Genomic DNA, 24,011 nt, shown 5'->3' on the forward strand with positions numbered 1-24,011 from the left:
AGATACAAGTCTGGAAGTTTCAGCTCCCAGCAGCAGAGGCTGTTGTCAAGTGTTGCAAAATCCTGAGCTTGTTAGTTCCTGAGAGGAAGAAATTAGCCCCATAACTGCTCCAAAGGAAGACGAAGTAGTTCTGGCTCATGGCAGGAAGCATTTTTGACCCCAGTGTATCCAAAGACTACTGATTCACAACAGGCCACAGCCTGCTTGACCATTTCCATGCCTGAAGTCTGCACTCCAGGATGGTCTCATTTCAAATGATGGCTGCTCTCAGATCACCAAACTGGCCCTGATCACTAGCAATGATATCCAAAAGGCAAGCCGGGAAGATGTATTCTTGGCAACTTCCTTTAATATCTCCATGTTGTTATTCTGACTTAATTACAAATCTCAAATTACACATAAAGTGCATTTTCCAAATACCTTCCTGTGATTTCTATGGGATGGACACCTTCTATCTCAGCTCTGAAACCAACCACCAACATGTTGGGTCAGCAGCTGGGAGCAGGCATTCTGGGATTCAGCACCTGCTTCTGGCCAGTACTGTGATGGGACACAGCCAAGGCTACCTCAGCTCAGTTTTTGGTTATGCAGCTGTGTGCCTTAGTTATTATGTACACATGGAGCATTGATATCACCAGGTGACAACATGGAAAACTAAGGAAGAGAAGCAAGATTTAATATCTGGGTAAGTGCCAAACATCAGCAGAGCCAAGAAATGGCCAGGGGAAATCAAGGATGCCCTGAATTTATCATCATGATAACCACAGAGACTTTGTTTCTTCACCTCTTCCCCTCTCAGCTGCTTCTTTCCTCTTCAGCCACAGACATGATCTTTCCACATTAATTCTGCCCATGGGTAAACATGAGTGACTGATGTCTTCCACTGGAGAGCAAAGGGCAGAACTGAGAAACCAGCTGCTTCCAACATTCTCCAACATTTTCCAGTTTGCTGTGTCAGGAAAGACATATTAAGACTCAACAAAACCCAAATATTCAACACCACACTGGGGCTCTCCAGACAGAGGTGACACACAAGGGAGAAGCTTAGATGGAATCCTGAAGTGAATGTGAAATTAATAAAACTGACTAAATAGAACACCCAAACTGAAACAAGACTTTTTAGGTCAAAAGAGGAAGGCCAATGACACACGAAACAAACATTAGACTTGCTTTTGTCATCAGTGTTACGTAGGAGATACTCAGACATTAACTGCATTGGGAGGAGAACAAAACCCAAAGAGAATGAAATACTTCAAGGCCTAAAACACCATTACATCATGGACTTCCACATGTAGCACATGCATTAGAATTTCAGTAAATTACATTGCCTTCAATTTTTCTTTCAGAAATGAATCCACTTTGTAAGAAAAGGGTGTTAGAGTGTCATAATTCAGGAGGGAAAAGTGTGCATCAGGTGTGGCTTTCTTGGGACCAAGAGAGAAGAGGAATGGCACAGGTTCACAGACCACGGGTTATAGCCATGCCTGCCATGCCTCATCCAACTTCTCAGCTTGTGCATTTCAAATCTGGCCTCATCTGATCTCCCATACTGCAATAAGGAGAGATGATGGTACTGAGAAACCAGTGTCCCACCATGACATGGCAAAGCACTGAGCAGTGAAATAGAGCAGAAGCTGCCCCCCCAAAAAATCACAATATTCCCACCAGAAAATGAAAAATCCAAAAAAGAAATTAGAAACAAACAAACAAACAAGCTATTATTTTAAAAAGAAGAAATAATAAAGCCAGCATTTAAATCCTCTTGCCTCATAATTGAGCCTAGGGTTATGCCACAAGTCAGACAAATGAAGTTTATATAACTGGTATTTGGCTGAATGCATAATTCCTATTTAACAGCTGAAGAGAAGCATTTGTGGTCTTCAAAGAAATTTGACAGGTAATTCCCACTGTAGTTCTGCAGGGTAGCTGAGAGGTAATTATCCTTCTCACTAGTAAATCAATTAGGAATGAATGTATGGAAAGCTTTCCCCCTCCTCCAAGTAACTGCTAATCCTCTAAGCACTAATGAGCAGGCAGGGCTAACAACAGTGTGCAAACCTACCAAAAATCAACAGGAGCTGCGAGGAATGCAGGGTCCAATCATTCCCTGGGAACTAATGCTCCCAGGAGAAAACATCTTGCCTGTGCACATGTGTTACTTTTGGTGTCTCCCTCTCTGTTTATTGCTTCAAACAAAGACCTGATTCTGTGACTCAAAAGAAATCACTGCACTGTATTCAACTAGCCAGCACTTGTGCTGTTAAAGGTAAAACACAAGGAATCTGGGCTTTCTCTACTGGGGTGCCATTGATTCACCTCACCTACTGCTTTGTAATTCATTTAGTGGTTGTCCTGAGGCTCAGCAAAAACATGATGCTTACTCTGCAGGCCGCTGTAACAGTACTCACCTAGAAGCACTTGGAGATAATTACAACGCAAGTGCGTTTTTTTGCAAGTGCACAACCTCATGAATCTGTAAGGAGTGAGTGAGCAATAAACCCAATACTGAATTTGAGAAATCTCCTATGCTCCAATCCAGGGGCACCTTCTCCAGGAATTTTTCAAATGCTGCCTGCATGTTTGGAATTGCTTTGATGGTGACAGTCAGTCCTGGGTTCAGACAAATCACCTGTTTAACCATGCAGAATAAGAGTGCCCATGCATTTAGCACAGGTAGTAAGAATAAAACCAAGTTGTTCCCACAGCAGCTTGCACTGAAGCTGGTTTACTGCAGGTTTTCCTTACAGCTCACCTCACTATTTTACCAGATTTTTCAGACAGGAGGAGAAAAAAAGGAATACAGGAAGATAGGTCCAGAAATTGTTTCCTTATGACATAAGAGAGAAAAAAAAAGAAAATAAAAACAACAACAAACCAAAACCAAACCCAACTGTCACCTGGAAGAAAGACAGCAGCAGGTAAAGCTAGGTCTGCATGCCACTATATGATGAAATGTGTCACTAATCAAAAAAGGTGAGAAAAGACTGCTAATCTGTACAACTCAATAGCTGGAGAAATTGCTAGAAGATAATCAAATAACATAGTACTCCATGAGGAAGACTTTACATCAGTGACGTAGGATTTGTAACTGAGCGTATTGCCTCTGATTTTCGGCGGGCAGAGTTGCTTTGGAAACAGAATGAAGGACAATTAACTCCTCACTGCCTGTCATATTGGATATGGGACATGCATGGGGACCATGAGAGCTCATTAAGAAACATCTTCATTCTATTTTACTCAGGAAAAAGAAGTCAAGGCAGTTGTCACAAAAAATCACCTTCTGCATCAGAAAAAATATAAGCTGATCCCTGCCCACTGCAGTCTTCCTCTCCCCTATGCACCCAAACCCATGTATATTGTTGCCAATAGTAATCAAAGCTATTAATACCTTAAGGATGCATATACTGAAATAAACACCAACCCTGAAACCACTGTAGACTGACCAGTAATGGAAAACACAATAGTAGTAATAAGAACAGTACAAGTAGCAAACTACTAGTTTGGTAGCTCCTGGAGACAGAAGATGGGCAGTTTGGAGGTCATCAAGACAAATGGGCTGCATTCCATCCAAACACAATTTCACTGCCAGCAATCAGCAGGTGCTGTAGCCCTCCCACATTGATTTCTGTGGGTAGCTGAAAGTGTCTTTGTCCCACTACCTCCCTACACAGGCAATAATTTTAAACCAAGAAGGCACCGAGGACTCCTGGGCTGCAGCTGTGCAGCCCTAATTGCATCATGTGGGAAGCATAAGCAGGGGGTTTGAAAGCTATGACCTCATCTTCTCTCCTACACATTCAAATCAAATCTTTGGTCTTCCACCCACTCTCCCAGGCATATTCTGCTTTCAGCCTCCTTATATGATGTAACCAATGAAAATGTCATTTACATCTTTACCTCCAACTTGTAGCTAGGGAAAGCATAAAGGGGAAAGGAGTCAAATGCAGAAATAGATGCCTTTTCCTCAGTATTTCTGATAACAATAAGAGAGAAGGTAGGGAGAGGGTGCATTAGGCAAAGCCAGTTCCAGCAAAAAGTCCCAGAAACATTTGTGTGAGTTCAACCTCTTTAAAGGTGTAATGGTCAGAAGCAAATGAAAGCAATCCTTTTATTTCTTTAACATATTCAGCAGGAGATGAAGGATCCCCTCCCAGCCACAAAATCAGGCATAATTCCACTGGATTCCGTGGAACTGCACTAGTGCAGCTTAGACAGGAAATTGAAGCTTTTCTCAATTTACCAAGGGATTTCACTTCAGGATCATAATTCCTCTCAGAATGAACAGAATGCCATAATTTTGTTTCTATAGCTACCAGCTTGATAGTTCTCCCTTACCTTCCTCTTGTTCGTGGGACTGACATAAAGGTAGCTCAACACAGTCTTCAGCCCTACTTTGTCATTGAGTTTTTCATAGGTAGTGCCATAGTCTGTTGACCTGAAGAAAAGAGGAGACAAAAAAGAAATTCTGGTTATTAGAGCTCAGGGGAAGGAAACAACTGTGTGAACAGATGCTCAAAGTTACAGCTTAAGCATTATTACCCTTAAAACCAAAGCTTTTGTGTTTTACTCAGGGTGACAAGCAGAAAAGAAAAGCCAAAAGGAAGAGGAAACAAAGAAAAGGGAAACAAAACGGAAAGAGGAAAGAGAATAAAAAGGAAAAAGAAAAATAAAAAAGAAAAAAGAAAAAAGAAAAAAAGAAAAAAGGAAAAAATAAAAAGAAAAAACTTAAAAAAAACTAAATAAAAAAGGGGGGGGGGAAAGAAAAAGGAGAAAAAGAAAGGGGAGGAAAAAAGAAAAATAAAGAGAAAAGAGGGGACAAAAGAGGGGGGAAAAAAAGAGAAAAGAGAAAACTCCAGTCCTTTGGGGCAGAGTTTGTCTCTAATTCAATTCATCCTATGCATATATGGAGATGTGATGCACCTGTGAAGATGGACTCTAGGAGCAAGCTGTTCTCATGTGCCAGCACAGATTTGGAAATGGTATTTACCCAAGAGGACTCCGATCTCAGCAACACTCTTAGCACAGATTCTGCAGATTCTCTTTTCAGAAAAATACAAATTAAACTCATCAACAACAGTTTTATTTAAGTAGGCTGATTTTTGATTTGGAGATGGGGATCCAAATGTGGCTCAGAATTGTAACAGCTGAACTCATGTCTAGATAAAAATGTACCTAAACTGGCATCTTGAGTTCTCTTTCACCCCCATCCTACTTTGTGCCAGGCATTTAATTTTTCTGAGTTAGAGAGACAGATCTAGGCCCCTCCACTAGCAAATCCTACCCAGAGCAGATGATCTGGGGGTGGCATTACCCATTCGTGACTGGGGAAAAGGGCTGCTTCGTCAGAGGGTTTTCTGTAGCTTCCTCCTCCTCATTTGTGGGCATGCTTGAAACCTCACTTTGCCCTGCTTGTTTCTCTGCTGTTTTCATACTCTGCTATTCCAAACAAGCAAGGTTTTTCCTACCAGAACAAATCAACAGCTACCTAGTACAGGATCCCATACCTGAGCTGTGGGCAGAACCAGCTTACTGTAGGAGTGGTGTCACAACCTTCCTGAAAAGCCCACCCACCCCACTCAAACAGTGGAGAGAGCCAGGCTTCTGACCCTACACAGCTTCTGTCACATGGACAGAGCAAATACAGTCTTTATAAGGTGTACAAGGAAAGACTTTCACAGAAAGCCTATGTGGACACACCTATGGTTTTATTAAGATGAAAATTCATGGCCTGGGTCATCCTCTCTAATGATGCTTTTTACTAATGTCACAATTCAGCACCTTTCTCAGCAACTAGCTCTGCTAATTGTCTAAGTTCAGCAAGCCTCCAGCATCTGCAGCTTTGTGACAGCGACCAATCCTCCTGTCTCTCTGACAGAGAAATGCCCCAAGTCACCCTTCTGGCATCACAGTGATCATTAAATTGTTTCAGTTGGAAAAGACCGTTGATCTCATCAAGTTCAACCATCCTAACACCACCATGGCCATTAAACAGTATCCCAAAGAGCCATGTCCACAGGGTTGTTTTTTTAACACCTTCACAACAGTGTCTCTATCACCTCCCTGGGCAGCCAATTCCAATGCCTGACCACTCTTTCAGTAAAGAAGTTTTTCCTACTATCTAATCTAAACCTCTGAGGCCATTTCCTCTCATTGATACCTGGGAGAAGACATCAGCATCCACCATCCACCTCACAACAACCTCCTTTCAGGGAGTTACAGAGAGCAATGAGGACACAGTCTCAAGCTGCGCCAGGGGAGGTTAAGGCTGGATGTTAGGAGGAAATTCTACACAGAGAGAGTGATTGCCTATTGGAATGGGCTGCCCAGGGAGGTGGCAGAGTCACCGTCATTGGAGGTGTTTAGGAGGAGACTGGATGGGGTGCTTGGTTGCACGGTTTAGTTGATTAGGTTGTTTTGGATAATGGGGTGGACACGATCTTGAAGGTCTCTTCCAACCTGGTCTATTCTATTCTATTCTATTCTATTCTATTCTATTCTATTCTATTCTATTCTATTCTATTCTTCCCTCACTGCCTCTCCTCCAGACTAGGCAATCCCAGTTCCCTCAACCAGTCCTCATAAGGCTTGTTCTCCAGACCCTTCACCAGCTTTGTTGCCCTTGTCAAAGCCCTTCTCAATGCCACTGTGCACAGCAGCTCAAAACTCCCACTCAAGTGTCTGCAGAAATTGAGTGATGCCAGAATCCACACACAGTTCCACTGGTTTCCTGCTGCTAGTGGAGTCCAGAGTGACACAGAAAGGACCATGACACAAAACCAGATAGCTGGTTTCAGGCTTCCGAGTAGGACCCATGAACTGAAAAGCTTGTTTTATCATGGATGCAGTTCCAACACGTTTGCTTCTTTGCAACTTTCAAGCACAATTCCTAAATGTTTTACAAACTGGTTCTATCCTTAAATGGGTTGAACCGACCCTTCTCAGAGCACTCAGCAGTTAGGGGTGCTTCTAGTCTTAAACAACTCCCTTGTGTTCTCCTTTAGCTCTTTAATACTAAACCAGAGCTAATACTACCACTCTGTTTACACTTAATACCCTTTTGTACTAATGTATAATATTGATACCTCCTGGGCTTCAACCAGATATTCCAAAGGCTACTCTACTGTAGTTACACAGCACTTTCCCATCCAAAGACTCTGAAGCTCTTGTCTCATTAGATATCAACACCACACAAAAAAAGTCTAGCAGGTCTTTCCTTCCAGCCAAGCTTGAAACTGAAGCAGCTCAATTAATAAATCAGAATAGCCCAGGGCTATTAATCCCACTGCATGAGGTCTTCTATACATGCAAATTCAACAGGTTTGGAATCCTCAAGTAACACTAAGTTGGAAGCAGGGAGTAACACACAGAGAGCAAGCACTGAGGTACTTCCTTGATGTCAGCCTTGCAACAGCACTGAAGCTCTGAACAAGCCACAGTCCTGACTACACATGTACCAGCCACCAGCCAGGGAAAGAGATCACTGGTTTCAATCAGCATTCAAAGAGAATACAAATAACAGTTTAATATTCTGACAGAGCTACTTTGGTTTTGTTCTCCAAGTCATTTTCAGATCTCCCAAAATGCTTTGCACTCCTAAAGATGCAGGATGGATGCCCTAATGACTCTTTCTCATTAAACTATTATCACTCATTGCATTTGCCCTTTCAAAGAATGGCTGGGAAAGAAGTAGGATCATTATTTCGTTAGCTTCTCTAAGGCTTTCTTTATTATCATGACAGTCACCACTGGCTTCACGGAAGCATCTCAAAGGATATCACAATAATGTACTATATTTCCACAGCACTTTTCCATTCAAAGAATCTGAAGCTTCTGTCTTGTGTTAACCCATTTAAACTACCAAGGGCATACTGGAAAATAGTTTCTCTATTATAGAGATGAAGAAACCAAAAGCTAACAATGGTAATGGTTAATTTTTTTCAAAAGCAGACATCTACAGTTAACCATTTCAAGCTCTATAATCATCTAGTGTAAGGCTCAATACATAGGCCTGCTATACTCCTACCACTAAACTGCTAAATTTGAAAACAAGTATTTAAAAATACATACACACACACACATATATATATATATATATAAAAGGTCAGCTGTCTGATTTTACCTTGAACATTTGAAGATATGTGACCCACAGGTGAACAGAACAGTTTCATAGTTTCATTCAGGGTTGGAAGGGACCACAAGGATCATCTAGTTCCAACCCCCCTGCCATGGGCAGGGACACCCCACACTAGATCAGGCTGGCCAGAGCCTCATCCAGCCTGGGCTTAAACACCTCCAGGGACGGGGCCTCGACCACCTCCCTGGACAACACATTCCAGGGTTTCACCACTCTCATGGTGAAGAACCTCCTCCTCACATCTAGCCTGAATCTCCCCACCTCCAGCTTCATTCCATTCCCCCTAGTCCTGTCACTGCCTGAGATCCTGAGAAGTCCTTCCCCAGCCTTCCTGTAGGCCCCCTTCAGATACAGTTCTGGCTCACCTTTTAACTTTAATTTGAACTCTTCTTTACTTATCTTTGTAGTCAAAGACTTCTAACTGCAAATCAAGTAGTCTACATGGCCTTGTGGTTGCTTGACACTATAAGCAGATTGGATACCATCATTTTCTCTCATTCCTCTGGTCAGAGTATGATAAGCTTCAAAGCACATTATTAAAGGACCAGAGGTGAAGAAAGGCTGTAGTTATATCAAACTGACTAAAGATTTGGTGATATAAAACATTCCTTTCATGACTCACACCCCAAATGCCTGCTTTAACTTTGGTTGGGACTTTCATGGCTAAGTGATCCTTCCTACATGTTACTCCTCGAGGTTGCTCCATTGAAGCTAATCCTGGAGTTTCATCATCATGGAAGGATGTTACTGTGCTCAGCCTCAAATGTGTATTTTCACACGCACTTGTATATACAAAAGTGCTAACACCTTAAACACATGCATTTTGTCCCACATGTCCTTATATGTTGATCTTACAGCATTTCATAATCCCCTCTATCTTGTTTTCCACCCTGCAGACCAAGATCCTGGCAATGCCCCAAGGAAAGCTGCACAGTGAAAAGCAAAACTCGAGGAGTAGTCCAGTATTGAATGGACTTCTGTCTACTCTTAATTCAGCTTCTTGGGTTTTATAACTAGCAGTTCCAACCAGCCATGAGAAAGAACCTCTTTGCTAGTCTTTGTTAACATGAAGAAAGGCTTGATCCAATGCAACACATGTCATATTCACACAAACAAATGAATGTGAGCTTTTCCTGAATGGGCTGTAGCACCAAATTCTACATATTCTCTTTGAAAAAGCAAGGTTGATAATGCAATTAATGCAAATCCTCCCAAAAGTGTACTGTATTAAAACAGCTGGGAAAGAAAATCACCTGCTTGATTCCACTCACCTCCTCTAATGGGCCACAACATGTTTTAACCATGGCTGCAAGTGTGGTCCCGCAGCTCAAAGGGCACACTAAAGGAGAGAAGCTTCTAGACCTGGCCATCACTCAGTGCACTGAGAGCTAACAAAAGCCATATTGTTCCTGTAAGTCTGAGTCTGGGAATTTGACAAATAGGCCTGAGCCAGCAGACTTTAATACTGTGAAAAGACTTGCTAATCCCAGGGATACAAAGCACAGGTGTGGAGAGAGAGAACGCCATCTGAATAGATTTTAGAGGAGTCCTTCTCTCAGATGGTTGTCATATTGGGGCTCTGTCAGGCAGAGAAAGGAGGTTTTGTTTGTTTGCAGTCTCAGCTACTCAGCTATGGAGATAGGCTATAAAATATGTATTGGTCTCTCAGGACCAAAAGAGCTGCAAAGGCTGCCACTGGATGGCTGGGAGGGACAAGTGAGCTTGCTGGCTGGAGTGTACATGCGCCACCAGCTCTCCTGTCAGGGAGTCTCTCCTCTGCACCTATGTTGCTCCCTGGTTGTGTGTGGAGAAGGAGCAAGTATAGGTTTGATTTTAGATTCTCAGCTTCTTCCTAAAATGCTAAAGCATACACGTTCATCTCCAGAGCAGAGTCCCACTACTCACACAGCGCCATGTTGAGAACTGCATGGCAGCACAGCTCCACTTAAATAAGCAGAAGAACATCCAATTCTCTGTGCACTTTGGAAAGCAACAGGAGCACACACAGCCCATATTAACATTTGCTTCTCTTCTCACGTGCCTGCAAACTGTTTGCCTGCAGTATGCCTGTCTCCACAACCCTCAAACAACTTCTTATTTTTACCCATTGCCCAATTTTCTTCCAGTTTGACAGAGAAACAAAAACCCAAGAGAAACAAAGTTTCTTCAAGTTTCACAAAAATCAGCAGCCAGCAAAAAGAGAGCAAACTTATTAGCACTCAGAGAAAAGCTGCAGCATGAAATCAAATCCCATGAGCCATAAGAGCAGGCACATCTCTCTGAACATTCAGCTGCAGGAAAACATTCAAATGCAGCTCACATATTAATACACTACAAAGAACCCAACCGCACAGCACAAGTCAGGATGACAAACTTTCATTGATTGTGAAACAATCTGTTTGTGTCTCTCCCTTCCTTCCCCTCAAATTCCCCTCCCCAAGATAAAGGCCCCTCTGTAGCTACAACATGCTGAAATGAGACCCCTACTGAGTCAGAGTCCAGCTTGACCACTCCCTGTGGTAGCCCCAACTGTAAATCCCTTTGGCCAGCTACCCTAGAGGGACCATGAGTGGCTCAGCACTGACCCCCTCCACAGTGCTTTGCATCAAATGGCTATGAGTTCTTAATATAGCAGCATCCTAAATCAGGATCCAGGCCAACCATACACCAATTATTGCACCATGTAGGAAGCTGGTCCCACTAACAGACAGAGAGGGCAGAGGGTGCTCCACTTTAAAAGGGTGTCAGTTATTTAGCAAGCTCTGGCCAAGCCTCTCTGAACTTTTAGAGGTGATTCCTCTTCTACCTTGTTGAACATTTTAGACTGTTTTTTGTGACTATAGCTGCTGGTGGCTAAACATCCTCCACTCCCAAAGTCTTTTTCATATTCAGATGCAACACAGAAAAGAAACCTTTCCTCTCATAGGACTGCTTATGAGCCCAGACATTGTCTTGAGCTGCCAAATGCCTGGAACAGAAACATAAAGCTGGCCCTGCAGTTAATCGAGCCCCAGCTGGAGCTCTGGAAAGGCCGGAGGCTGCTGCCACTCATGAGGCAGGGAATGGGTGTCCAGTTCTGGGCCCCTCAGTTTAAGAAGGACATTGAGACACTTGAACGTGTCCAGAGAAGGGCAACAAGGCTGGTGAGAGCCCTTGAACACAAGCCCTATGAGGAGAGGCTGAGGGAGCTGGGATTGTTTAGCCTGGAGAAGAGGAGGCTTAGGGGAGACCACATTGCCCTCTACAACTACCTGAAAGGTGGTTGTAGTCAGGAAGGGGTTGGTCTCTTCTCCCAGGCAACCAGCACCAGAACAAGGGGACACAGTCTCAAGCTGGACCAGGGGAAGTTTAGGCTCGAGGTGAGGAGAAAGTTCTTCACCGAGAGAGTCACTGGTCATTGGAATGTGCTGCCCAGGCAGGTGGTGGAGTCACCATCCCTGGAGGTGTTCAAGAGGAGACTGGACGTGGCACTTGGTGCCAAGGTCTAGTCATGGGTCTGTGGTGACAGGTTGGACTCGATGATCCTTGAGGTCTCTTCCAACCTTGGCAATACTGTTATACCGTATGTGGATGCTCCCTTTTGGCTTAACTTGATGATATAATTCAGAGTCTACTGCTAACACTTACCAAGAACTAAACCATGGAGACTCATGTTGCCATTTATAATTTCACTGATCAGTGTCACAGTCCTTACAGATTTATTTATTTTTTCCAGTCTGAGGACTCCCTGTTTATTTAGCCAGTCCTTGTACAACCTCTTCATGTCTCTGATCATTCTCTAACTACTCTTTTTAGTCCATCTTAGACCAATCTTTAGAGGAAGAACTGTCTTGGGGGGAAAAAAAGACAACTATCCAAGCACGTCAGCAAAATCACAGAGCATTTTAAACAGTCTAAATAAAAACACTTTCTGCCTTCATACAAAAGGTTGCACATTCTAGATACTTCTGGGATCATGATCCATCAATTCGGGCACTTTCAGTACCAGAAAGTTTCAGAAGTACCTAAAACCAGAGATTTCACTGGGGAAAAAGAAGTTCAAGCAGATCATAGTTTTGGTAATTTCACCTGATTTTTTCTTTTTCCCTTTTAGTTTGCATGTCATCTAAACAGCAGAATACCCACCCCAATTTCTGTTATGAAACCAGCACTCTTCCTCCATCCTCTTTCTTTTCTGATTAATAACAATACCCATCACCAAATATCTGAAAGACTTGAAGACGACTTTTTGTTGATAAATTTCAATTTATAATGCATAGTGGAGACTGGCAAGGGAAAATGAGCTGCCATGATGCATTAGTCATTGTGATTCGCAGTTCAAACTGAAGAAGAGAAGAGCTAACTAGGAACACTAGCTTCCTGGGCTTTTTCCTTCCAGATTCTTCTCTCATTTTTGACAAAGAAAGTATCCTCTCTTGTTTATTCAATACAAGCCCTTGGGAAGACTCCAGGTGTCTCAGAGGTTGGACAAAAGGATATAGAATATTCCATCACTGGATTTACAGGCAATAAAGCAAAGAGACGTGAATATCAGTCACATTTCCAGTGGCTGACAGCTCATCGGCATTTAATTTGATCACCATCTTACAAGGCAGGGGGACTGTTCACACCAGTCCTTCTTTAGTAAACATCATTACTCAGATGGGCATGAACAATCTTCTAGAGACATAGTTGTAGTATATTTAGCCTGCAGGGATAGTGGCAACTAACTTGAAAGCAATATGTTTGCATCACTCTTGCACTGCAGGAAAACAGTGGTGCTTTGAACATCCCCAGCAACCACTGATGAGCCAGAACAATGTGCCTATGGGTGCCTAAATAGCATTCACCATCAGCAAATGGACTGTCCTTTCCCAGACTCCTCTGTCTTCTGCATCCAGACCTTCCCTTACCTTCACACACACCATTTCTGTGGAAAGGCAAGATCAGTTTCAGAGTTAAAATAATCTGTAGAGCCACCCCACCTACCAATAGCCTTTCTTGAGACACAAAGAATGAGGGCAGGGGAGTGGCAGGAAATGGGTTTTCATGAACGAAAATAAACATCTAGAACTTTTAGAGGCAGTATACACCAACTAGCGTGGGACAAAGATTTGGCTAAAGGCAGCTTTAAAGCTGTCTTGCCATTTTGTTTCTGCCAAAGGATGGCAAAGTCTTTCTTCTGAAGCAGAAATAAAAACAAGCCTAAGTGATGGATGTTAAGAGCTCATGGGAGGCAAGAACCTGAGCTACAAAAGTTTATGGATAATTATGCTCTGATTTTAGACAACCTGGAATCCTGATCAAGGCAAGCAGGCTGCAGGTATAATAGTTACTAAGCATCACTTTATATTCTGCTGCAGGATAGCACAAAGCAAGAAATAAAAGCAACAAAGATTAGTGTTTCCTACACGAATATTAAAATAACTCCACTTCCCCAGCTGCAAGACTCCCATCTTCTTTATACCACGCCTGTTTATCTTATCTTATACTTAGCTACCTACTAACTAGGAATTTAGCTCTCAAGCCCATTCAGATTTTGCCTGTAACTACATAAAGAGATTGTTAACTTCAGAAGATGACTTACTCATACTAAAATAAGTGAGGATATATTGCTCTCTTAAGGTGTCTTCTTTCCTTGAATGTAAAGGGAGACTAGAGCAACCAAAACACACTCAGCTATTAAATGTCTAGCACAAGGCAACGTGTATCTCACACTGAATGGATTCCTACACTGAGCTAGCATTAGAAATGAAGGGAAGGACCTCAGTCATCCTGGCTCAGATCAGAAGTCCATCATTTGTCATAATGTACCAGTGCTCTATGCTTTAAATGTTGTTACTCTGTCAGGATGTGCCTGAGAATACACTTCACTGTACCTTACACACTCAGCAGCATTAGAAAACGAAGACAGCAAAGATAAGTAGAGAAATGTGATATGGATTTCCCAACAGCTGGCGGTAGGATCAGGAATAAAAACAAAGATCTGAGGAAATGTGAAATGGCTTCTCCTCAAAAGTTGGGATAAGCACTGCCCTTCATTGTATGTTTACCTTATTGCACCATTGATGACCTGCTGGCAACCCTTACTATGGACAGTCAAAGCTGATGTCCACTAGTAGAAGTGTACCTCACAGAAGTACAAACATGAAAGCTATATAGGCATCATGTAATATCCACATCAAGGACATCAGAGTCTGAATCATCATATTACTGCTTCTGCCCTGAAACTAGGACACCACATGCCTGCAGACACCACCCAAGACACAGTTCATTTACCATGAAACAAGGGCAACCTGGGGCCAAGACTTCCTGGTTTTGCAAGCATCCCTAACCATTGCTCATTTCACTACTGTGAAATCTATATAAAAGCAGTACTTTTACATAGCTCTGAAGAACTCCACTTCATCATTACTCACTTCCTATTTGTACCATCTAAAAGATCTGATATATTTATCATGTTCCTTGTTCTGATGTAGTCTAATTTTCCAAGGAGATGTTTTGCGCATCTCTGATGGAGCAGCATACTGATTTGATTCCAAGTACTTGACTGACTCAGCAGAGATGGCCTTATCAAGACATATTCAAGAAATTTGGTGCAGAGGACACTTTAATAGACTCAAAGATAAAAGGCAGCTTTGATTACAAAGCCTCATTAATTAATCAGATATTAATTAGATTATTAATTAGAAACAAGGCCCCTTGCAGGCCCTTTTCTACTTTTATTACACTAGTTAAAAAATGCTTCTGAGCTAATCATTTCAATTTGCATTATTTTGTAGCAAAAGTGCTCTGAATGTAGGATTTTCTGAAGCAATTATAGAGGTTCAATTTAACATCCACACTATCAGGTGCACTTGAACTGGACCTCCCTTTAAACACATATGAACACAATGCTGAGGGAAAGTTACGGAACTGCCCCATCACTCAACTCTGAATTTGTGTGCCAGAGGTAGGTGACAACAAAGTCCTTCCAACCACTCAGAGAATAAGTACATGCTAAGCAACACAAACTACCCTAACAGTAAGTCACCTGCACCCTTTTAAGAGGGGATTCAAATCCCCATTTCCCAGCTGGGGCTACCAATATCAGTATCTATTCATGTCCCCCAAAAATACAAACTAGCCTGTTCCTGAATCCTTTGAAGATTATCCATTTTAATTGCCACTGAAATATCCATGACAGTGCTTGCAAACCCTCCTCGCCTTCTGAACCTTACACTAACACTTTTGAGCATCTTACAACACAGACATCATAATTCCTAAGACAGAAGGAGCTCTCAGGCTGAATACCACAGCTGACAATGTCTTTATGTATGCTGTACCACTTGCTTTGCTGCCTGGCCTGGTTATACAGCTGGGTCCCTGGCTAGTAAGGTTGTTCTGAATGGTCCCAAGTGGCTCTCTTCCCCTTTCATCCTGATAGGTTATGTCATTACATTTTCTCCTAGTTCCTCAGAGTAGAGAATTTTGGTTGAGAAATATAAGGATGAGGATGTAAGTGCAAAAATTAAAGAAACCAGTCATCTGTCACCCAGTATCTTGGCTTGGGCAAGAATCACAGCAGCAGCTTGATCACACCTACCATAATACAGTTAAATCCAGTGCTATCCTACACGTAGCATTTCATACTACCACTGGTTGTGCTCATTCCCTAAGCACAGAATTAACAGAATTGATTCTAGTTAGCATGCCTTCAAAACACGAACATTGAGCTCTCAGTTTGCTTCTAAGCAGACTCGCCAGAGAGGTAAGCTTGCTGTTTATTATCGAGGTTAATAAACAATTGTGACCTATATAGCACATGGTCAACATAGGGATCCCCCCATCAGGGGGATTCTTTGCTACCAACTGCTCATGAGTTGTGGGCAGCTCAGAAAGCACAAAAACTGATCACTCCTGCACTATCATGCCATAAGATCTCATTGCCCATTATCTTGCAAACCACTGCTGGTTCAAGCTTAATTTTACCCTAGCAAAGCCTCCCTTTCTTGTCATCTTTTGTACTCAAAAGCTCATCTAACACAGTACACTTTGTCTTGGGAGAATAAACCTGTTGGAATTTTTTCAGACAGAAGATCAATAAAGTGGGAACAGCTTGAAAAGTCAATCAGCTTTAGCAAATCCCCCAGGAGATGTCTGGGTGATTGTCATTTTAACTAAGGAGCACATGGAAACGCACATCAAGTCCAAGAGGTGGGATATCTTAGGCTGAGATGAAGGGAAAGAAAAGGAAGCACTAGGAGAGACCAGTCATTGCTCTAGCTTGATAAGCTTTCTCAAGAAGTAGTCAGAAAGAGCAAACTTATACTTCCCCAAACTGAGAATTAACTACTTATGAAAAGGATCAAATGCAAACATCCAAGGTGTAAACTGAAGTCCAACGAAGTGAGTATTCTGTTATACTAAAGGCACTGGAAGGCATCTTAGGAGACCTGTAAATACCTGCTTTGCCACATATATGCTAAGTGATTGTGATCTTACACATGGTGGCCTATTTTGCTGTTGTTCCAACCACCTAGGTTCAGAGTACAGCATTTCCCACAAAGTCTCACACAGATGCAGGCATTTCAGACCCTAAACTGAAATCCACATTTTCCTAGCCCTCACGGATGGATTGGACTTACTGTGTGAGATCCTGTGCCTTGTGCTACATCAGAGCTCACAGGCTACCAAGTATATGACTCAGTACATTTGGGGCTTTTAGCCATGTTTTCTACTTGAACTTGGGCTCCAATCCTACTCAGGCTACCTGCCTATTGATGAACCAACTGTCACCCACATTTCTGACAGCACTGTCCTTAGATTCATGCTGTAAAATAAAAAACAAACAAACAAACCAAACAACAACAAAAACCCAAACAAAAGCAGAGCAGAACTCATTCATTTGTTCAGTGTATCTTTAACTGTCTTCTAACCCAGAATGATTCACTCACAGCTGCTGGGGTTTTAAAGCAGTAGCACTTAAGTTCTTTCAGTGACATTATTTAGTCTAGGAAATAAATGCCTTTTTTTTTTTTTCTTCTTTACTCTAGTCAACCTGATGCTTCAAAAGTCAATGAGAAAATGAAGCATGATATTGCATTCCTGGAGGGCACCATTAAGACCCACAGGGATAATGTCAGCATAAAGAGTTGCCCATATTTTAGCAGGTAGATTGAAACAGCCTGTGATTAATTAGGAAATAGTGGCAGCTCATCACTGGCCATTTCCTTATCCTTTTTAGCTGCCTTACAGGAAGGCACGTGGTTTGGTTTAATATCACCTTTAACATTCTGGGAATGAATCTTCCTGCAGGCCGAATAGTAAGGTTTTGAAAACAAGCTCTCTGCAGTCAACAAGGATCTAATCAACCACTCAGTGCAGGGGCAGTTCTGCAGACCTATCTGTGCACATACTCTGAGGACAGAAGAGAAAATAAAGCATGGTTACAACAAAAGGAAGACTCACACTGTGTCACAATTTCTAACAATAACAGTCATGACTGAGATATCAATGAGCAGTGTATGGACACACTGAGCATAAGAACGTGAAGGGAAAGATGCCTCTCCACATCTTACTGCAAAGAACAAGGGCCGTAGTGAGTGGCCAATGCCTCAGAGTAGATAAACTTTCTTCCCCCACCTCTCACGTCTCTGGGAGGGCATCTGTACAGCAAAACTGCTGGATTCATCTCACTGAGTAACGCTGCTTGATTGCTCATGTCTTAAACCACTTATCACACTCAAAAGTGGAAGTCTCAGTACAGTACAGCATGTTCCTCAGAACATTCACTTGCAGACCCATCATTCACTTTTAACTAAGTACCACAATGGACCTGCATTGTCTACCCAGCTGAAAATACAAACAGCTCAGAAGATCTCCTGCTACAGGAAAACAGCCAAGATTTAACCAAGCTTCTCCCAATTTATTCCCCTTCCCTCTCTCTCCCAATACTTCTTCTTTTGTCATGTGCTTCTATTAATCACAGTCCATGCAGTCAGCAGTGCCATTCCCTAGACTCCATTTTAGACAAACACAATTACTTGTAGTTTAACTCAGATGTAGCTCATTAACATGGAAGTGTTCCTTTACACAATCATGGATCAATACAGTTCATATTGAGACTTAAGTGCTGTGATTATTGAAAGAGGGAGCACAGAAAGAGTTACACAGCTGATAAACTTTAAAACGATGTGCTTGTCCTATTCAGAGCACCACAGCGAAACAGCAGCTGTCTTTTCAAGCCAACAGTAAGTACATGTTGGGGATGTTACCTGAAGGGGTTATTTTGTTGTCCATATTTTACTACCTAACTGATGCTGGAAACAGAGAAAATAAACTATGATTAATTTTTGCTACAAGTCACTGTTTCGAAAAGATTCCACCTCAATAACTCTAGCCCACAAAATATCTTCATGACTTAATCTCTCTTCTTCACAGATGAGGGTAAAAAATAAACCCTTACCCTCTCTCTCTATTTTTGGTGGGTTTTGTTGGGTTTTTTTAATCTCATTCTGCCACCACTTATCAGTCTCTCTGCAGCAAAAAAAAGGGGGAAAAATATTAAATGCATTGCTGGGAATGGGATCTCATCAGTAATGACATAATCAATAATTGCTTTCCCAAGCCAATATGAAAGCTGCAACCTGACAGTAAAGATAAAGAGACAGTTTTTCCAATCATGGTTGCTAGCAAGGCTCTAAATGGGATTTTGCTACATGCCTTTACAAACTGCCTGGATAGCTTGTAGGGCAGCAGAAACTAAAAGCAGGTTGCATCCTGACAGGGAGTACTGAACCTAGAATTATCCTATGAACTTCCTAGAATGGAGTTGGATCCAGAAAGCTGGATGTACATTTGGAAAAAAAAGGCTGTCCTTAAAGCATGACTTACACCTTTGATGGCAGTTCCTTGGACACCAAGGACATCCTCAGGCAGCTGCTTCTTCAAGCACAAACAGATTCCAGTAATTCCCCTGTCAGCAGTACCCAGATGCCCTTCAGTCCCTACTCTACTGGAAAGTTACTGTGAAGCTAAGACCTTGTCATCACGATGTAGACACATTAAGTGATTTTGTTTATTTAAAAAGAGACTGAATAGCTCCTAATTGAAAACTGTGGCTGGAAAACTGAGATCAACTTATCTTCAGCACCAGCAGCTTGGGGGCCTTGACATTATCTGCAACCTGTACAGATCTGCCCTCACACCAGCAAGCTAAAGACAAGCAACAGTGATCCTATTTCCCCAAAACTTGTTAATATGCTGAAGCCAGACACTGACAACAGGTTAGTATTATGAATGTTTCTCTGCACACTGCTAGTGCAACCAAGCATGTGATTCAGACAGGCAACAGTCAGCCCCAGCTTCAGCTGGGACCTAGAAACACTGCAGCCCAGATGCTTGGGGTCACTATGACTTCTCAGGTGATTGACTTATTAATTCCCTAACTGAATTAGTATATTAATCAATAGAAAATAGCAGAGGGGAGAAGCATGCTGAGAAATCATCTTTAATTTTTCACATTAGAATTTCCATGTAATTAATATTCAGCATGGAACACTTGCACATCTTACCACAATCCCTGAGAAAACTTCCATCTAGAGCTTTGCATGATAATGTTTCATTTCCAGACTAGGGATGAAGACACTGCTTCTGCTTCTTCTTACTGATGACCAGTGAATGCAGTTCAGACCTTCCCTCCTGAAGAGTCTAGCTATGCAGACCCATTCCCTGATTTGGGTGGAAACCTTTCCCTGCTTTTGTCTACTTCATGTTATCAGCCAGGCACACCATTCAATAATAATTGCCCAGAGTTAAGTCATAAGTCATAGACTATAACACTCCAGTACAAATAAACACACTGACAGACTTAAGAAATGTCTGACATGGGGGGGGGGGGGGGGTGGAAGGGAGAATCACAGCTCTCCACAAAACACAGTGGTTTTGGTTTTGCTCTCTTTTATTAAAAGGTTAGACAGATGATGGAAAAGGGCAGAGTTAAGGTGATAGCAAAGTCTAAATTATGGACCCCCTCAGTCCCACACACTGAACCTAACAGCACAGTTTCAGCAGTATCAGAGATCATCAGAGATCAGAGTTTATTATTCTGGAGCTATTTAGATTCCATCACATGGCAGTTTGGTTCAAGTTCATGTCAGAACAGTGAAATCCAAGATTCATAACCTCTAAGCAAGAGCACCATCTCAAAAAGGAGTGTTTTGCTCCATGCATATGACTGGGACGTATGACCTGTTCCCAGCTCTGCCCCAGCACTTATCTACCCTGCATTCTTTGCACAAGCACTGTGACTTCTGTTCATCAGCACCAGAGAAATGTGAACTATGGAGCTTGCTGTGCTGCAAATAGGAGCATCCAGAGCCAGTGCCTTGGAGAACCACTGCTGACTCCAAGTCACACAGCTGTACAATAATTTTTCCAGTGTCAGTGTCTCACTCTGAGCAGGAAAGGCACAGAATATCCTGTAATTTCAACAAGAAAAGAAGTGGAAAGTAACATTACAAGTGTTTTATTCATAATAACACAATTCCTTTGCTTATGCCTGCACAAATTAAGCTTTTCTGCACTGCATTACCTCCACCAGACCTGTGCATATGTAATGCAAATCAACTATTGAGCAGTATTTGTACTACAGTAATAACTTGGAAGACCTAGTTTGATATCAGAAGACTTAGTGGAGCAGATGAATGACTGACATGATATCCACGGGATAGAAATTCAATTAAAAGCTGCAAATGGCACAGGAGTGGTAGTTATTGCTCAACATGTACCATGGGGCCTTTACTGAAATACAGCTATTAGCTGTACTGGTTGAGAAATTCTCTTTTCCTTTATGGCAATCTGTTAGCTTGTAGAAAGTTAAATTAATAAAACCACAGAATCACTCTCACATTATGAGAACAGAGCAAAGCCAAGGGCAAGTTGTGTATTTTATAATTATGGATTAAGTGCATTATGCCAAAGAAATTAAAAAGATGCCACCATTATAATAAAAATGAAAGACTGTCTGGCTCTAAAGGCTGATGATGTGACTATAGCATGAACAACACGCTGGTTTGCCCATCCTTATCTCTCCCATCACAGCTCTCCAGGATGCTAACAATTACTCCTAATGCTAGCAGATACATTCACCATGTGTTCACCCTTTGGTGGAAATAAACCTGCATGAGCAAGCTACCTCCTCTACTGTTAGTAGCATCTCAAATTCATTTTCTGCCTTGAAAGGTTAGCTTTGTCCCTGAAGAACAAGGAAGAGAAGGATGAATTTTCCTTTGGGTATTTTTGGATTGGTTTTGTTTTGTTTTTTTGAAGATAGGTGGAGGATAGAGCTGGGCAGGAAATAATTTCCAAAGGCCAATCAACTTTTGCCAAGTCCCGAAGATGAACAAACAGGTATCCCAGAACAAAAAATCTCCTCTTGGGGTGGGGGGGGAGAGGGATGGGAAGGGAAGAATCAGGATAAATCAACAAGGAAATCACGCAAATGTCTTCCATTAACTCTGTAAGGAAGCATGCTCATTTCACCAATTTTCAGATGTTCCACTTCAGGCTCCCTACCCCAAAAGTGGAGAAAAATCTAATTCTGGATCACCCTGCAACTCTGAGCCCACACCTTTGCAGTCAATGTGGTCAGTGCTTCTGAAAGCACTGCAGTGTTTTTGTCTCTTGTAAAACATGTCTTTCCTGACCAACAGAAGTGTCTATTTGGACAAATAAGTAACTAGTCAGGAGATTTTCTGGACATAGAGCCTTGACTACTTTCTGACTTACTCATCAGGAAGCCTTTAGCATTCCAAGCACCTTCCAATAATGTCTGGCTTCCCGAAAAGCAGCCCCAAGTACTCAGTCACACTACCACTGCATTTCCTCAATGACAAAGTCCCTTCCCTTTCATCACTCACCAGCCATCACTTCCACACCTCAACCACACAGTGTCACGCAGGAAAGTGCTATAGTGGGACAAAAGTATCAAGAGAACAGTGGACGAAGCAACTATACAGCACTTTCCCCACTTTGTTCATCTGAAAAGACTTCTAACTCAAGTTATGCTCAGGAGGACAAGCAATCTCTCTAGGCCAAATAGTTCTGACAAAACAGCATCACAGTTCCCTTACTCTTTCTAGACTCTCTTAACCAACCCCAGCAACATGGGTTTGCCTTCTCCAGACAGGACCATCTTCTTTGAGTCTATGAAAAACTTTGACCTCTCTCTGCTGAGACTGTCAACGTATGACAGGCCTTGGAGAAGCTCAAAGACTCCTCTAGATCGCTGGTGCTAATGGTGGGGAAAAAAATAAATCACACTGGTCTTCCCAGCATAAGAAAAGAAGAAAAAAAACAAAACACCACCACACACAAAACACCACCACACAAAACTACCAAGTTACCAAGTGTGGCTAGCAGGTCGAGGGAGGTGATCCTCCCCCTCTACTCAGCCCTGGTGAGACCCCACCTGGAGTACTGTGTCCAGTTCTGGAGCCCCTATTACAAGAGGGATGTGGAGGTGCTGGAACGTGTCCAGAGAAGGGCCACAAGGATGATCAGAGGGCTGGAGCACCTCTCCTATGAGGACAGACTGAAGGAGTTGGGGCTGTTCAGTCTGCAGAAGAGAAGGCTCCGAGGTGACCTAATTGTGGCCTTCCAGTATCTGAAGGGGGCCTACAGGAAGGCTGGGGAAGGACTTCTCAGGATATCAGGTAGTGATAGGAGTAGGGGGAATGGAGTGAAGCTGGAGGTGGGGAGATTCAGGCTGGATGTGAGGAGGAGGTTCTTCACCATGAGAGTGGTGAGACCCTGGAATGTGTTGTCCAGGGAGGTGGTCGAGGCCCCGTCCCTGGGGGTGTTTAAGAGCAGGCTGGATGAGGCTCTGGCCAGCCTGATCTAGTGTAGGATGTCCCTGCCCATGGCAGGGGGGTTGGAACTAGATGATCCTTGTGGTCCCTTCCAACCCTGAATGAAACTATGAAACTATGAAACCAATCCTCCCCCCACCAAATCCAACTAAGCATAACCCAACCTCCCACCACAAACCAACACCACACCAAAACAAAACAATCACACACCAAAACACCCCAAACATCTTTCTAAAATCTGACTTGGAAATGCTGGATGGTAGCTGGACTATCGCAAATCTCTACTCACAGGGCTCCCTGACCTCATTTCTAGCAGTGGACACCTAAATTCATGTTCTCAAATATGAACCCATCTTACCTCTCCTGAGCAGAAAATATGAATCCTTAATCTATCTTCCAGTTTCTTTCATAGGAACATTCTTTTTGCTGCTGCTGTATGAGCAAGCACAATTATAAATTCCTTTCTGCAAATGGAATATCAGCCCCTGTAGGAATAACCTTTCATGGATGGCAAAGTTCACTGGCACAATGCTACTTTTTCCCTGCCAGAAGCTAGATGCATCATGCCACTCAAAATTAAAACCACCTTAACATTCATCTGCAATAACATGTGACAGCTGCCATGATTTTAGGATTCCAAATGGAACTAGGGATTCCGAACTAATCACTTGGATCCATCTGGCTTCAGGAAACTAGTTTGGAGTACACCTGCCTTGGTCTGAACACACCCTGGTTACTGGTAGCAGACATGAGTACAGTGGATGGGGAAGTAGTAAGCAGCATGGATACTTTGCAAGCAGCTCTTCTGCCTCCAGAGAATTAAGGTGTTACCTTAGTATGCTAGACTGGGTTCTGTTGCTGAGTTGAGGATTTTAACCAATATTTGAGTAGACATTTCAGTTGCTTCAAGAGCTGTGTTTATCACCTATGCTGTGTAAACACAACATCCTTTGCTCTAGAGAATGACCTAGCAGAAGATGTCAGGTTTTTTCTAGTAGTATAAGAGCTCTTCAAGTCTAGTGCCTTCACAAATGCTGCACAGGTCA

The 24,011-nt window shown here is 42.5% G+C and overlaps 1 protein-coding gene across 1 annotated transcript in view; it reads right to left on the reverse strand.

The window, feature by feature from the left end:
- Positions 1-24,011, reverse strand: part of SORCS3 (sortilin related VPS10 domain containing receptor 3) — a 317,082-nt gene that overhangs the window by 168,930 nt on the left and 124,141 nt on the right. The window contains exon 3 of the mRNA XM_068139414.1: positions 4,336-4,435. Coding sequence (XP_067995515.1) covers positions 4,336-4,435 — 100 coding nt within the window. The remainder of the gene's footprint in view (positions 1-4,335; positions 4,436-24,011) is intronic.

The sequence above is a fragment of the Melanerpes formicivorus genome, unplaced genomic scaffold, assembly GCF_026170545.1.
Source record: "Melanerpes formicivorus ecotype bairdi unplaced genomic scaffold, bMelFor1.0.p_v2 SCAF_6, whole genome shotgun sequence".
NCBI classification, from domain to species: Eukaryota; Metazoa; Chordata; class Aves; order Piciformes; family Picidae; genus Melanerpes; species Melanerpes formicivorus.